Genomic DNA, 13,930 nt, shown 5'->3' with positions numbered 1-13,930 from the left:
GTTCAGTGGATGCTTCAGCTGGGTGTTGATATGTTGCCTGAGAGATTACCCTCCTTCTGAATTTGTTTTCCAAACCTCTTCCATTGATGAATCACGCACGGCCAGTTTTTATTATGTGTGTGAAGGCATGTGATTAAGGAGCCCTGTTTTGCTCTCCCTGCATGTGCTCTGCTCCTGAGCTGATTTATTTGTTGTAATGCAGAGAAGGGGAGTCAGTAACACCTGGCCTATGGTTGGGAAGGATGTCAGCACAGCCCTTTTCTGTGAGATGGTTCACTGGGGCCCCTCCTTGTGGGAAGCCAGTCCCTGGCAGCTCCCTTTGAAGTCACATGGAGCAGCAGGATCCCAGCAAGTTCAGGCATGGGGCACCCTGTGAGTGCTTTGGGTTAGGAGTGGAGTTCCTGACTCCCAGCACAGTGTCCTGGCAGAGGCTGTGCCTCTCAGGGGAGGTGTAATGGAGCCATGGCTGAACTTCTCATCCTTACCTGCCCCTTTCCAGCTCACCTGCCAAAATCTTCCAATGCTCATTTTCCCTGCTTGGGCTGTGAAGTTCAGCAGAAGTAAAAGTGTGTGCTTAGCTCTGGGCCAAAATCCTGTGCTGTTCTCACAGGTACAGCAGTTGCTCTTTTCCACCCCTTGTGCTGTGGACAAACGTGCTGCCTTCATTTCCTTGAGGGTGACTAAAGGATTTACTACACTGATAAGCACACTTTCCTCTCCCAGTGAGCTAAGACTTGGCCAAGTTACCTCTAAACCAGCCAGAAAGTCTGTGTTTTTCCCCCTGGTTCTTCCCTGGGGGACCAGGCTGAGGATGAAAGTGCTGGAGAGGGGGTAAGGTGATGACTGTTTACAGATCTGCCTGCCAGTGATATGATTCTGCACACCCCCAGTTTAGTTTGATTTATTCTGAGATCACTGCACCTCACAGCAGTGACAGCATCAGGCATGCATAGAATTTCATAATTCTCCTTTGCTCCCAATACAACAGGACTTTCCTTTGGCTTTGATACTAAACCTTCCAGGCATGAGCTTGTGATTCCCTAAAATAAGTTATCCCATGCCAGATCTTTGGCATTAGGAAACTTTGTACATATTACCCTTTGATGATTGTGTCAAATACATATGGATGGTTACATTCCTGTATCACTTCTCTTATGCTGTGGTGTAGGAGTTCCCCCTGAGCATCACCTGTGCTGCCTTTGGGCTGTTGAGCTTCTCTGAGCCTCTCCTGCTTTAGGAATAAATATCAGCTGCTTTGTTGACCCAAACTGATTTTATGATCTACTTTGGGCTTTATCAACTCTGTCAAGATTGATACTGTGACACCCTGTTTCTCTGTAGAAATGTAGGGGTTTTGCCTTTAATGTCAGTGCTGGGAAATGATAAACAGAGCAGAAGTGAGGAGCAAAACTTGGCATCTGCATGGCGCTCGTGTTCCACCCCCGCTGCTGTTGGGAGGCTGGATCCCGAGGGTGTTTGCTGATGCTGGGAGGTGCTGGCATCCCTGGAGCTGTGCCAGCATGGAGCCAGGCCTTGGGCTGCCAGCCCAGCTCGGGTTATCTCTTCCATGGCCGGAGGGCCAGTCCTTTGGCAGCTGCTCCCTTTGCAAGTGCTCAGGTCTGGTTGAGTAGCAGAGCACGGTGAGAAGCCCTCTCTGTCTGTGGAAGCTGGTGCTGGAAGTGCTTTGGTGACTGGACAGGTTGAAGGAGGGCTTGTTGGGGTCTCTCGCCAGTCAGAGTGACCCCGAGAAAAGTTAGAAAGTCTCTTTTCCCAGCCCAGCGCTTGAAGGAGGAGTCAGAGCTCTTAATTTCTCAGTCTCAAGGTTGTTTATTGTATCTTATCTATAAAAAATTTTCTCCTGTCCTGCCGAGGTCCTCTCAGCAGGATAGTCCAGGCACTCTGCCTGCCCCCAGGGCAGTGTTATGTCTTTATACTAAAAACTACGTGTACAATGTTTACAATTACTTTCCAATGCCTATCACCTATGTTAGACAGTGAGCTTCTGAACCAATCTGTAAGTGCCAACATCACAGCAGAAGATGGAGGCCAAGAAGGAGAAAGGCTGGACGTGCCCAGATCCCTCCATCTTGCCTCCTGAACCCCCATACCAAAAATGCTAAAATCTACTTTTCCACCCTCTGATAACTTCACTATTATTATACCTACACTGTTGTGGCTTGCTGACCTTCATCTAAGGTGGGTAACTTGCTCCAGGGGTCATAAGCAAAACCACAGGGGCATCTTGGGCTCTGTGCAGGGCTTCTGAGCCCCCTGGCAGGGGTCTTGGCCATCTTGGACAGCCAGAGGGATGTCCTGGGTTCCCACAAGGGCTGATATCAGGAGTTCCTCCTTTTGAGGACACAGTGGAGTGCCAGACTTCTGCTCTGTGGGTCTCTGGTTTTAGCTGGTTCTGCATGCCCAGCTCTGGCTGCAGTTGCTGTGTCAGGAGAGTTTCCCACAGCGTGTGCTGCAGCTGTGGCTGCACTGCAAGGCTGGGAGCGGTGCTGCGGGTGTGAAGGTGCTGCTGAGGTGTGAAGCAGGGGCAGGAGCACCAGGGGCTGTGCTGAGAGCTGCCTGAGGTCACCCCCAGGGCCTGAGCTGTTCACACCCAGCTCAGCTCGCGGGGCTGCACGGACACTGCGGGTCCAGCGAGTGTGAGCAGCTCACAGGTGTCACCTGCCAGCACAGGGCCACTCTGGAGTGTGGCCATGGCTCTGGGTGTCCCCATGATGGTGGGAAGCACGTCCTGTCAGGCATGTGGAGGGGAGCTGCTGATGTTTCTCAGGCCAGCTCAGCTCTGTGGTCAGGCATTTTCCTTTCAGGTTTTTAGGTCAGGCGTTATTTTCTGTTTTGGGTATGTTCCACATGTCTGAGAGTTACCTCAGGTACTGAGCTGGCTGCTACTTAGCTGGTCAAATTCATCCTTAAAGGAGATCACAGCAAGTCCAAAAGCCACTTTTCCCTGTGCTCTATTATTATTTCATTTAATTTCATGGTATGTTATCTTTTGTTGTTCTGTTGCTATCAATTTAAGACTACAGAAACCCTTAAGACTGTCTGGTTTAAACCCTTGTCTAGGACAAGAATTCCCCTTTGGTCCTGCATCCATCAGTGTTGGTGTGCCAAAGTTTCAGCAGCTCCTGGCAAGCTGGGGCTTCAGCCTCATTTGGAGCCTTTCAGCTGTAATTTTTAATTAGATCCCCCTTAGATGTTCTGTAAGAAGACATTGAGTATAGCTCAAGTCCTCTTGGCTGAGTGCTCTTGGACTGTGGTACAACAGGAACACAGCTGCTTGGTATGTGTAGAGGATTTGACTGGTCTTTAATCTTGGAGTCTGGAGGGGAGAGAGATTGTTTATAACCCTCATAAATCTCCTGCTATTGCTTTCTGACTGAGTTTGTTTCTGTTTTGTGAGACTGCTGTAGGCAGAGGACTGTGCTGTGCTAGGGGCAGAGGAATCCTCTCTGCAGAGATGGAGAACGAGGTGTGTCAGGACTTTGGGCCAGATTTTGTCTGTGCCCTGTGTCAAAGGTGGGTGATGCTTATGTTGGATTCCCTGGCCTCATCCCAGGTGCTGAGTCCTGACAATCCTTTGCTTTTAAGACTGAACAAGGAGTGCAGGATTTATTCCACATCCCAGCAGAGATACTGTGTGTCAGAAGAAGGGAGGAAGGATCCTGTTTGTCCGTGTAAAACCAGGAATATGACATATCCTCTATGGAGACTGGCAGGAAAATCATAAGCACTGAAGAATGATTTTGGAAACCTAAGTAAGTAAGGATTTATCCATAAAACCTGAATTCTTGGTATCCCAAAAATCAATTTGCATGGTTATATGTTATTATATATTATTATATATTTTGGAAAGGACCATCTCTTTACAAAGCTGCACATCTCTCCAGGGAACTGAAATTTAGGCAAAAATGATGCATGATATTGCTGAAGTTGAAATCTATTTGGGAATTGTCTTCAATATTAATGGAGACAGAGGGCTGTTCAAACACAGCTTCCTAAAACCAGTGTAATGTGCAGTGCAAACAAGGACAAAAATTAATATTGAGTCAAGACTAAATATTTGCTTTAAAATTTCCCTGTGAGACTGATTTTAATTATTCTTTTTCCTTTAGTGGAGAATGTAGTGTCCATAAAATCAGCATTTTGGTAGAATTTTCCCAAGAAGTTGTAGCTTCCCTGTTTTGTGTCCCACTGATAGGAGTGTGTGTGGCACCATACAACCACAGCTGGAATCTTGTGAATGAGATGATTCTCATTCTTTTTCCTGAAAATATTTCTTCTGCTCATCCTAACAAATCCCCAGCAGTTTAAATAATGATTTCTCTACTTCTGCAACAAATTGTGGGCTAGGGAAATGTATGGCTGGCTGTGCTTCTCCTTCACTTACCCCAGAAATCTGCTTTTTTCTGGGCTGTGTCAGCATTGTGCCTTAACCCTGCAGAGTCAGCCCAGCTCAGACACCTCCTCCCACCTACAGCTGTGCAGGTGCTTTCCTTCCATTTGTACCTTGGCTGTTTGGCTTTTCTTTAGGGTTCACCTTTGGTTTTTTTCAGTATTTTAACATTATTGCCTGTTAGGTTTGTGGCAGCAGCGTTTTTTAGAAACCAGGAGCAAATGTCTGGATCAGGAGTGGTCCATAGCTCTGGCCTGGGGAGCTCAGGTTGATTTTTGGGGGTTTGTTTCAGTGATGTGCTGGGTGTTTACACTTTGCTCAGGTTGATTTTTTGGGTTTTTTTTCAGTGATGTGCTGGGTGGTTACACCTTGCTCAGGTTGATTTTTGGGGGTTTGTTTCAGCGATGTGCTGGGTGTTTACACTTTGCTCAGGTTGATGTTGAGGTTTTATTTCAGTGATGTGCTGGGTGTTTACACTTTGCTCAGGTTGATGTTGAGGTTTTATTTCAGTGATGCGCTGGGTGTTTACACTTTGCTCGGTTGATTTTTGTGGGGTTGTTTCAGTCATGTGCTGGGTGTTTACACTTTGCTCAGGTTGATTTTTAGGGGTTTGTTTCAGTGATGCGCTGGGTGTTCACACTTTGCTCAGACTGATTTTGGGGGGTTTGTTTCTATGATGTGCTGGATGTTTACACTTTGCTCAGGTTGATGTTGAGGTTTTATTTCAGTGATGTGCTGGGTGTTTACATGTTGCTCAGGCTGATTTTTTGGGTTTGTTTCAGTGATGTGCTGGGTGTTTACACTTTACTCAGGTTGATTTTTTTGGGGTTTTTTTCAGTGATGTGCTGGGTGTTTACACTTTACTCAGGTTGATTTTTTTGGGGTTTTTTTCAGTGATGTGCTGGGTGTTTACACTTTGCTCAGGTTGATTTTTGGGAGTTTATTTCAGTGATGTGCTGGGTGTTCACACTTTGCTCAGGTTGATTTTTTGGGGTTTGTTTCAGTGGTGTGCTGGGTGTTTTCACTGCAGAGGAATCAAAGGGCTCACAGGGCACAGGAGGCAGCCTGAGCTCATCATCCTGTGGTTGTTCAGGAGGAGCAGGGAGGGTTTGGATCAGCAATCCATTAATTCCCCCAGAAATCTCCATTTTCAAAATTCCTGTTCTGCACAGGTGATCCATACCCATGAGGTGTAAAGCTCCTGTTTGCTAATTTTAACCTTGAAATTTGTGGTAAATTCAGGGTGTGCCTTGTTACTTCTTTCTTTTTGTTGTTTAACTGAGATTTCTGTGTGACAGCCTGACTCAAACATCAGGAATCCTTAGTGGGCAAATAAAAAAAAAAAAAAAAACACAACACCAAAAGCAAGACCTTTATTAAAAATGTATCTCAAAATGAAAAATCTACTCACCAAATAAGAAATGCTTTCTTTCAAGGACAGGCTGACTGATGCTGGGATTGAATCTCTGATCCCTAAAATTATGTTCTGTATCTCTATCTCTATCTAATTTAGATTAAACGACAAGAAGTCCTTAGGTAACAGCACTAACAATTTTCTATTTCCTATGGTTTAAGGCCAAAAGGTGATTTATGTAAGAAATCAGCATTTGCCTCAGCAATGATGGTATTTTGAGAGACTGAAACAATTTCACTGAGATAAAATGTAATAGAGAGGAAATATCCATGTAATTCTCGACACAGCTGCACACTGATATATTTCAGAGAATTCAGTGTTAGTCCTGCTTCATGTATCTCACAAATTGGAACACTATTAACTGTATTTTATATTTTTAAAATTATATTTTCTCTAGCAAGGCTGAGTTTATTCAGCACTTCCAGGAAAAACGTAGGACTCAATTTCCTTATTTTTTATGTAGCCCTGAATGCTGAACAATTTGGGCACCAGATGCTTGATTTTTATTTTATTTTTTTTCAATTAAGGTGTGCATGAGAATATATACACCTTCAAATATTATCAAATTGCTGCCTCAAAGAAACCAATCTTCTAACATTTCCTTTGCTTTCTTTCAGGTGGATTTGGAGCCAGAAGGCAAAGTGTTTGTTGTCATAACTCTCACAGGAAACTTCACAGAAGGTAAGGGCTGTTTCCATTTGGAGCTGGGCTGCTCTGTGTCCCTGCCATCAGTTCCAGAGCAGTGCAGACATTTGGATTCTTCAGGGGCCCCATGCTGGGTGTGCCTGAGGTTTCCTGAGTGATGGGGGAAATCTGGAAGGGGCTGTTGGTGGCAGCTGGAGCTCTGTGTGCCCTCTGCTCTGATCCCAGACCTGGGGAGCTGGCTGGTTGTGCTCTCTCTGGTTTGTTTCCCTGAAGCTGGCCTTTCAGACAGGTTGTTTTTGTCACTGGTGCTTTTCACCTGGCTGCCTCTCCAAGGGCAAGCTGAGGAGAAAGCAGAGCATGTTTAAAATGGAAAATGTTTAGAACATCTGGATGCTTTTTGTTCTGTAATTGTTCACATCTACTTCACGACCATTTCTGTTTCCTGGGTTCACTTTGCGCAGGAAGCTTGCAAGTTTTTAGTGTGACAGCTGCCCCAAAAAGCATCTGGGCAGTCTTTTTTTTGGTAACTGTATTTTATAGTTTTGATGGTTTTGATGTCCCTGTTGTTTATTGTGATACCTGTTATGAGTGTGCATGTGAGCAACCCAGGAAATCTCTGTATTTGTAACCAGAGAGCAGGAGAATGCCAAGGTGTGCTGGGGAGGCCTGGAGGAATTTCTTGCAGGGATGAAAAGCATGTTAGAAATTGGCTTTAATGTCCTATGACAGAGACAGGGATGGAAAGAGAAGAAACTGGAGTGCTTTTACTGACTTACATCCCATTTGTATCCACGTGCAGGAGTGCCATGCTTGGCCATTTAAAGCATGGTGGGCATGAGCATAAATGCACAGTGTGCTTCAGACCTGTGCTGGTGGCTGAGCATGTTGCTAGCAAGGTCTCAGAGATGAGAAATGCAGAACTCAGATGTTTGTACAGCTACTGCTTTCCAAGGGGAATGGGAAATGTTGGAAATAATTTACTTCTCTTTCCTCTGTTGTTCTTGAGGATGTGTAGCCTTACAGAACAGGAACATCAAAGGTGGCTCTTGGGTTTTTTCTTGTCTGGTTGTTCCCATGTATGGGCACATTTAGAGTTTCCAAAAAAAGTCTTAATCCATGGCAAGCCTGATTGCAGATGCAGACTTTTCCCAGTCCTTGGGTAAAGGAGGTATTCATGAGGAATCAGGGGTTTCCCTCTGATACACAGAGAGATCTTGTTCATAATATCATATTTAATTCTGCTTTTGTCTCTTTTGCTGGAAGTGTGGAGGCTCTGAATGGTATTTGAAATTTTAAGGGGTTTTTTTGAAAAAAAAAGTCTGAGAATAATTCACGACTTGAAAGCTCAAAATCAGCTTGCCCCTCATTCCCCTGATCTGGAGGGCAGCCACTGCTCCTTATGACTTCTTATGCTGAGCTGGTTGTTTTGGTAATGGAAATAGCTAAATTCAGAGGGTCTCAGGCACCATTGTCTACCTCCAGTAAAGTAGAAGTCCAAAAAGTGGGCAACGAGAGGGAGGAAGTAGGGGGGATAAGAAGAAAAAATAGCAAAACACAAAAAACTCCCAACAAAACAATTGAGATTGTGGTTTTAGGCCCACCTGAGACTGCCTTATTTTGTTTGTCCTGTTTTGCTTACTCAAAACAGGTAGTCCTGGTGGTGCTTGGACTTTAGGAGTGGTGCTTTTTTGGTTTGATTAAAAGTTCTTCTGACCAAAGCCATAATTTGGTTCTGCTCACCTACAGCAGGGATGGGGGAGCAGGGTGTGGCTCCTGGGAGTCTGACAGAGGCATTTGAGGCTGTCAGGGTGTGAGGGCAGTACAGCAAACATGCAGCTGCAAAGGGATCAGTTCTGTGCAGGTTCCCATGTGGCTCTTCTGTCCATCACTGCTATTCTAAGGCAGGGAGATCTGCCTGTTTGATGTGTTAAAAATACATGTAGTTTTTCAGCAAAAGAAAGGAACAGAGCAATAGGAAGTGAGGGAGGCCTAGAGAAATTATACCTGCCTCTCTTTATTTTCTCTGCTTGGATATACTTGCTGTGCTAAGCTGTATTTGATTATATTAACTACCCTCATTCAGCTGATGTTTCCTGTGTAAAGCAACCAGTGCAAAATTAAAATGAAAATCTCCTTACCTTGGGAGGAGATTACCTCTCACAGAAATCGCAGAATACTCTGAGCTGGAAGGGACCCACAAGGGTCAGCAAAGCCAACTCCTGAACTCCCCAGGGTGACACATCCCTGGTGCCCCTGGCACCCAGCTGGGGTGGAGGGAAGCACCCTCATCCCCAGGCATCTCCTCACTCACCCAGGAGCTGTTTCAGTCCAGGCTGTTTCATAGAGAAGGTGAGGGCTGACTTCTGCCTGCCAGGCTTCAGGCTTTGCTTAGGGATTGATGTCCTGCCTTTTCTCAAATGAGTTTATTTACTCTTTTCTGGGTTTTCTTTATTTCACCCTTCTAGGATTTTTGTTTTCAAGTCATCAAATTTTTTCCAAGTCATATGATTCCTTTTGAAAACTTTCTTATTCTTTTTACTCTGGATATAAATACGATTTTTCCCCCCAGAAGGGTGTCTTTAGCATTTCTTAGCTCTGTCTCTGTGTCTCCTTGCTTCTGCTCTCTTAAAAACAGTGGATTTGCCTTCATTGAGGTGTGTTTTGGCAGTGGATGTGAGGCACGTTGTCAGCTGAGGAGCTGGAACAGGAGCAGGGTGTGCAGTGTGTGGGACCCCACCAAGCTCTGCCCAGCCCTGGGGACTGCAGGAGCTGTGGTTTAAGAGAACCCAGAGAGCCCTGCTTCCCTCCCTCCCTGTGATCCATGTGTGTGCCAGGAACTCTGAGATAATCCACAAGATCTCAACTCTTGCAGGCCCTCTTTAAAGAGTGAAAATCTGCTTTTTTGCTCCCTTACACACGTAGGGCTCTTGAGGTGCCCCAGAGGGTGTTGCTCAGCTGGTGACATGAATTCAGACCTGCTCTCCAGTGCTTGTTGCTTTTCCCACTGAAGGCTGGTTTCAGCTGTGAAAGAGCAAACCCTGAGTTAACTCTTCTTCACCAGGATATGTTTGATTTGAAATCAAAAGCCTTGCAGTGAGTGTGGTGAACCCCTGCTGTGGTTTGTGCCTCTGGACCCCTGTGAGATGTTAGAAGAGATTCCCCAGAGCTGGTGGTGGTGCTTGGGCCAGGCTGGACCCTGAGAGGCCCCAGGTGTGTTCCTGGATGGATTGAACCTCTCCCCTTGCAGCCCTGGAGTCCCAGAGCAGCCCAATCCCCTCACAGCTTTGCCTGCAAGGTGCCCTCAGTTTGCCACCTCTCCTTCTGTTTGCCCTATTTAATTCTGAGCAAAGCTAATTAAATTAATACAAATGAAGTATTTGACTGAATTAATGAATGGAGCAAGTCTTATAGAAAACAGAGTGTTTCTATTTTAGTGCTTTGAACTCTTGAAATTTTCCTTTTTTTTTTCTTCATGTTGTCACTCAAAATTATAATTCTGGCTTGAAGTTCAGTTTTAATTTCATCATTCTAAAATAAGTAATGGTTGTTTCTTTTCTCTCAGTGTCAGTAAGGACAATGACAAATTTGAGCTCTGGGCAAGAAATAGAAAGACAAGAATATTGAAAACCCAAGTGAGTCTGTAGAGTGAATATAGCACCTGTTACTAAATATTTCATGTTGGTAGGGTTTGCAGCAGCAAGGAACCATAGAATCATATGGGAAGGAACCTTTAGGATCATCTGGTTCCATCCCCCAAGGGAGAAGCTGAACCTGCTTGCCTACAGGTAACCTAAGAAGCAGGTTCAGGAAGCCCAAACCTGTTTCTGGACCAGGAAATGCTGCTTTGTTTTACAGCTGGTGCATTCAAATGATTTGTCCTCAAACACAGAGACTCCTGGTCTTTTGCTGTCATTTTTCTTAGAATATGTTTTTCTAACACAAAGTTTTTTTTAAGAAATAATGTTTTCTCTGACAGGTACCACTAAAGATCTGCAGCCTTAAAGTGTCAAGTGGAACCTAAATATTTTGTTAACAAGATCCTTGCTCTGCACTATAATGCAGCTCCTCAGCCCCATAAAATTTCTATTGACAGATCTGTTATCAGGTTCTTGCACAACAGGGAGGAAGAAGAGTTTTACCAGTCCTCTGTAAACTGCAATAATGACTGCTTTCAGCCCATCTTTTATAGTTAAGGGAATAAATACTGGAAACTAGGAAGCAGGAATTAAGAAATGGCTTGTTCCCATACCCTGTGTTTTGGGCCACTCTTTTCTTTTGGTTTACTGGGTCTAGCAGGGTTTTAAAATTTGTGATAGACACCACCTAGAAAAATTGCTAGTCCAAATATAGATCAGTGCAGAATAAGATAAATAAAGTTGTGCTGTCCTTGGTTCACAGTCTGAGGACATGGAAGCCTTTAATGTCTAGCCCAAAGTCTTGTGTGGCAGAGACCAGCAGGAAATATACATTTCTACACTCTTGTATTTTTTTCCCAGCGTCTACACTTTTTTCAGTGCTTTACACTTATCACACCTGTGTGCTGTAGGCAAGAGATTTCCAGATCCACTCTGTGTTGGTTCAGCTCTGCATTTTGAAATGGAGATAGGTCAGGACAGTGTTGAGTCCCATGGGGGAGAAAATAAACACCCTGAGTAGATTGAGGCCTTGCAGGGACCAGGGATGTAATTCACAAATGCTGTGCCTCTCTGTGGGGCAGGCAGGAGAACTTCAGTGGATCCCCAGCCTTGCTGAAAGATTTCAGTCAGGTTAAAAAATAAAATGCCAGGTTAAAAAGTAAAAAGCTTTCAGAAGCTGATCTTGAAGTCCTGAGCAGATATTGGTCTCCTGGAGGTCACACTCTGCAAACCCCAGCAGAGGCTTATCAGCCAAGCAGGAGGAGCAAGAGAAGCTCTGTCCGTGTCCTGAAGCCTCCATGAGTTCCTTTTTTTTGTACTTCAAAGTGAAACTTTCGAAATGTGCACATTGCATTTCATGTGTAAATATTGCTGAGAGAACCTGAGAGAACTTACACCATGATATCTCACATATGCCTTTCTGCCTTAAAAAAAAAAAAGGGAACAAATCAAGGCAAGTTTGTTAAATTCTGAATTTTCACAGGGAAAAAATACTTAAACAGGGAAGTAAACAAACAAAGCTGTTTATTCCTGGTAGCAGGAAGAGCCAGACCCTGGGAAATGAAGTGATTTGCTTGGTGTTTATGGAGGCTGTAATGCAGAGGCACGAGGAGAACAGCACCCCAGCCTGGCATATATCCACAGGACTACTTTTATTTCTCAGAAAATGATCCATGTGAGCCCCACAGCTATTGCAGTGTGTCTAAGGCCAGGAGGTTTTTGTCAGTAATTTGTGACTTGCCCAGATCTGCCAACTGCAGAGATACCCAGGCACTGTAAAAATGCAACAAACAGCAATATCAGGGTTAACTTCCCTTCCTCAGTGGGCTGTGTTTTGTCTGGGCTCTGAAACCTAGAGATAAATATGTAAGCTTGCAATCAGCGGGATTTCAGTGTTCCTGGCTGTAATGAGGAACAGAGGTTGCTCTGCTTTATTTTCCTGTGATTCCTGGAAGAGGTGATGGTAGTTCCCAGGGGACATGAAGCCTCCTTGGCCTTGGAGAACAGGGCTGTGCTGGAGCTGGTGTTTGTGCTGCTGGGAGTGGGGATGTGTAGGATGGAAGGAGACAAACATGAAGCTGTAGGGGGTGAGTGCTGGGATCCAGGGATGATGGCACACCCTGATGCTGTTTCATGGACATCCCTCTCTGGACCCAGTGTGGTTGAAGGCACCTGGATACCCTGGACTGGGATGAAAGGGATACCCTGACAGCAGCACACCTCAGGCTGTGCCTGGATTTCTCTAGACCACAGTTTGTGAGCTGCCCGACTGATGGAATAGATAAATGGCTGTCCAGAAGCCTCAGTGCTTTACCAGGGGTCACTGTGTAAATTTGTGCTAGAAACTGCCGGGGGAAAAATAGAAACAAAGCCATGCTGTTCATCCATCCATCCATCCATCCATCCATCCATCCATCCATCCATCCATCCATCCATCCATCTCTCTCTCTCTCTATATATATATATATATACACAATTAGGCTGTATCCAATTTAATATCTGAGTCTCTCAATTCTGGCTGCTGGAGGAGACTCCTGATTTAGGTGGTAGCACCCCAGCCAAGGGTTTTCCTTGTGTCTGGGTGCCTGGCAGCCCAGCCTGTCCAGCATGCAGAAGTCCTTGCCCCTGACTGGGTCTTCAGCATTAGGTGAGCTGGCATGGAGCTGCAGGAATCAGAGTTCATCTTCCAGTGGTGCTTTAGGAGGTGACTACTCACACTTGCAATTTATACACCTCTGTTTTAGGTTGTTCCAGACCATGCCTAGCAGAAAATAATGAGTTTCCTGCTCTTCAGTGCCAGCTGTTTTTGTTTCCTGGAGTGCTTCAGCAGCAATGGTTCTGTTTGTTTTCCAGAATGAAAAGCTGAATCAAAACAGAGCTTTGAGCAAAGAGATCCTGACGTTGTTTGGCCAGGGTAATCTCGAGCTTGGCAGAGGCAAGAGAGAGAGAGATGAAAGCTTCTGCTGTCCCTGTCTGCTGTCTTTGGGGAATATTTTCTCATTTGTGATGTGGGATAAACTGCATGCCATCAGCATGGCTTGGGGTGCTGTGGACACCACCTGCACTGAGCCACCTCAGTGGCTGCTGCTCCTGCTGGGGGTTGCAGGTGATGGAATGAGGCAGTTTCATAATTGAGGGTAAATCTGTCTGTCTGAAAAGGATGCTCTTGGGTTTCCCTGGGGCTGCCTTGAGTGAGGCCAGTCCTGCCCCAGCTGTCTGGAGTGGGAAATTGGAGCAGGGCTGTGGTTGGGTTTTGGGCCAGAATTCCCCATACTGAGCTCAGCCCTGCCCTGGGTGCTGCAGGGAGGCAGGAGGGGGAGCCCCAGCGGTGATGCAGAGGAGGGAGGGAGGGAGGAGGAAGGCAGGAGGTCTGGCTGAGCAGGTGTCCTGCTCTCCTTGCCCCAGCTGCTGAGACAAGGGACAGGGGCAGTGAATGGTGCAAACACTGGGAAAAGTTGCTTGGAGAAGAAATAGAGCCATTAGGGTCTGGAAAAAGGACAGAGATAAAGAATATAAGGAGAGAAAAGGAAGTAGGAGATTGGTCTGGGGAGTGCTGATGGATGGGTATGGGCAGGAGGAGTCAGAAAGAAGCAGCTTAAAGAAGCCCAAAAGGCTGAAGGAGGTGGGAGGAGAAGAGAATATGGACAGAGGGGATTGTAGAGGAGCTGCAGGGGACAGGGAAATGCTGCAGTAGCAGCATAGCTGTGACCATCAAAGCCAGCTTCTTGCTAGAGCCTGGAACTGTTTTTAATCCCAGAATCTCAGCTCTTTTCTGCCGTCTAGCTGCCAGACTTGTTGAGCATGTGTGTCTGTCACCAGCACTGATCC

At 45.6% G+C, this 13,930-nt stretch overlaps 1 protein-coding gene across 1 annotated transcript in view; it reads left to right on the top strand.

Moving 5' to 3' along the window:
- Nucleotides 1-13,930, top strand: part of PRKCH (protein kinase C eta) — a 114,728-nt gene that overhangs the window by 21,517 nt on the left and 79,281 nt on the right. The window contains exon 2 of the mRNA XM_005491657.3: nucleotides 6,440-6,503. Coding sequence (XP_005491714.1) covers nucleotides 6,440-6,503 — 64 coding nt within the window. The remainder of the gene's footprint in view (nucleotides 1-6,439; nucleotides 6,504-13,930) is intronic.

Source organism: Zonotrichia albicollis, chromosome 6, assembly GCF_047830755.1.
Source record: "Zonotrichia albicollis isolate bZonAlb1 chromosome 6, bZonAlb1.hap1, whole genome shotgun sequence".
Classification (NCBI taxonomy): domain Eukaryota; kingdom Metazoa; phylum Chordata; class Aves; order Passeriformes; family Passerellidae; genus Zonotrichia; species Zonotrichia albicollis.
The sequence above is the reverse complement of the archived record's forward strand: the minus strand, read 5'-3'. Positions and strand labels throughout refer to the sequence as shown.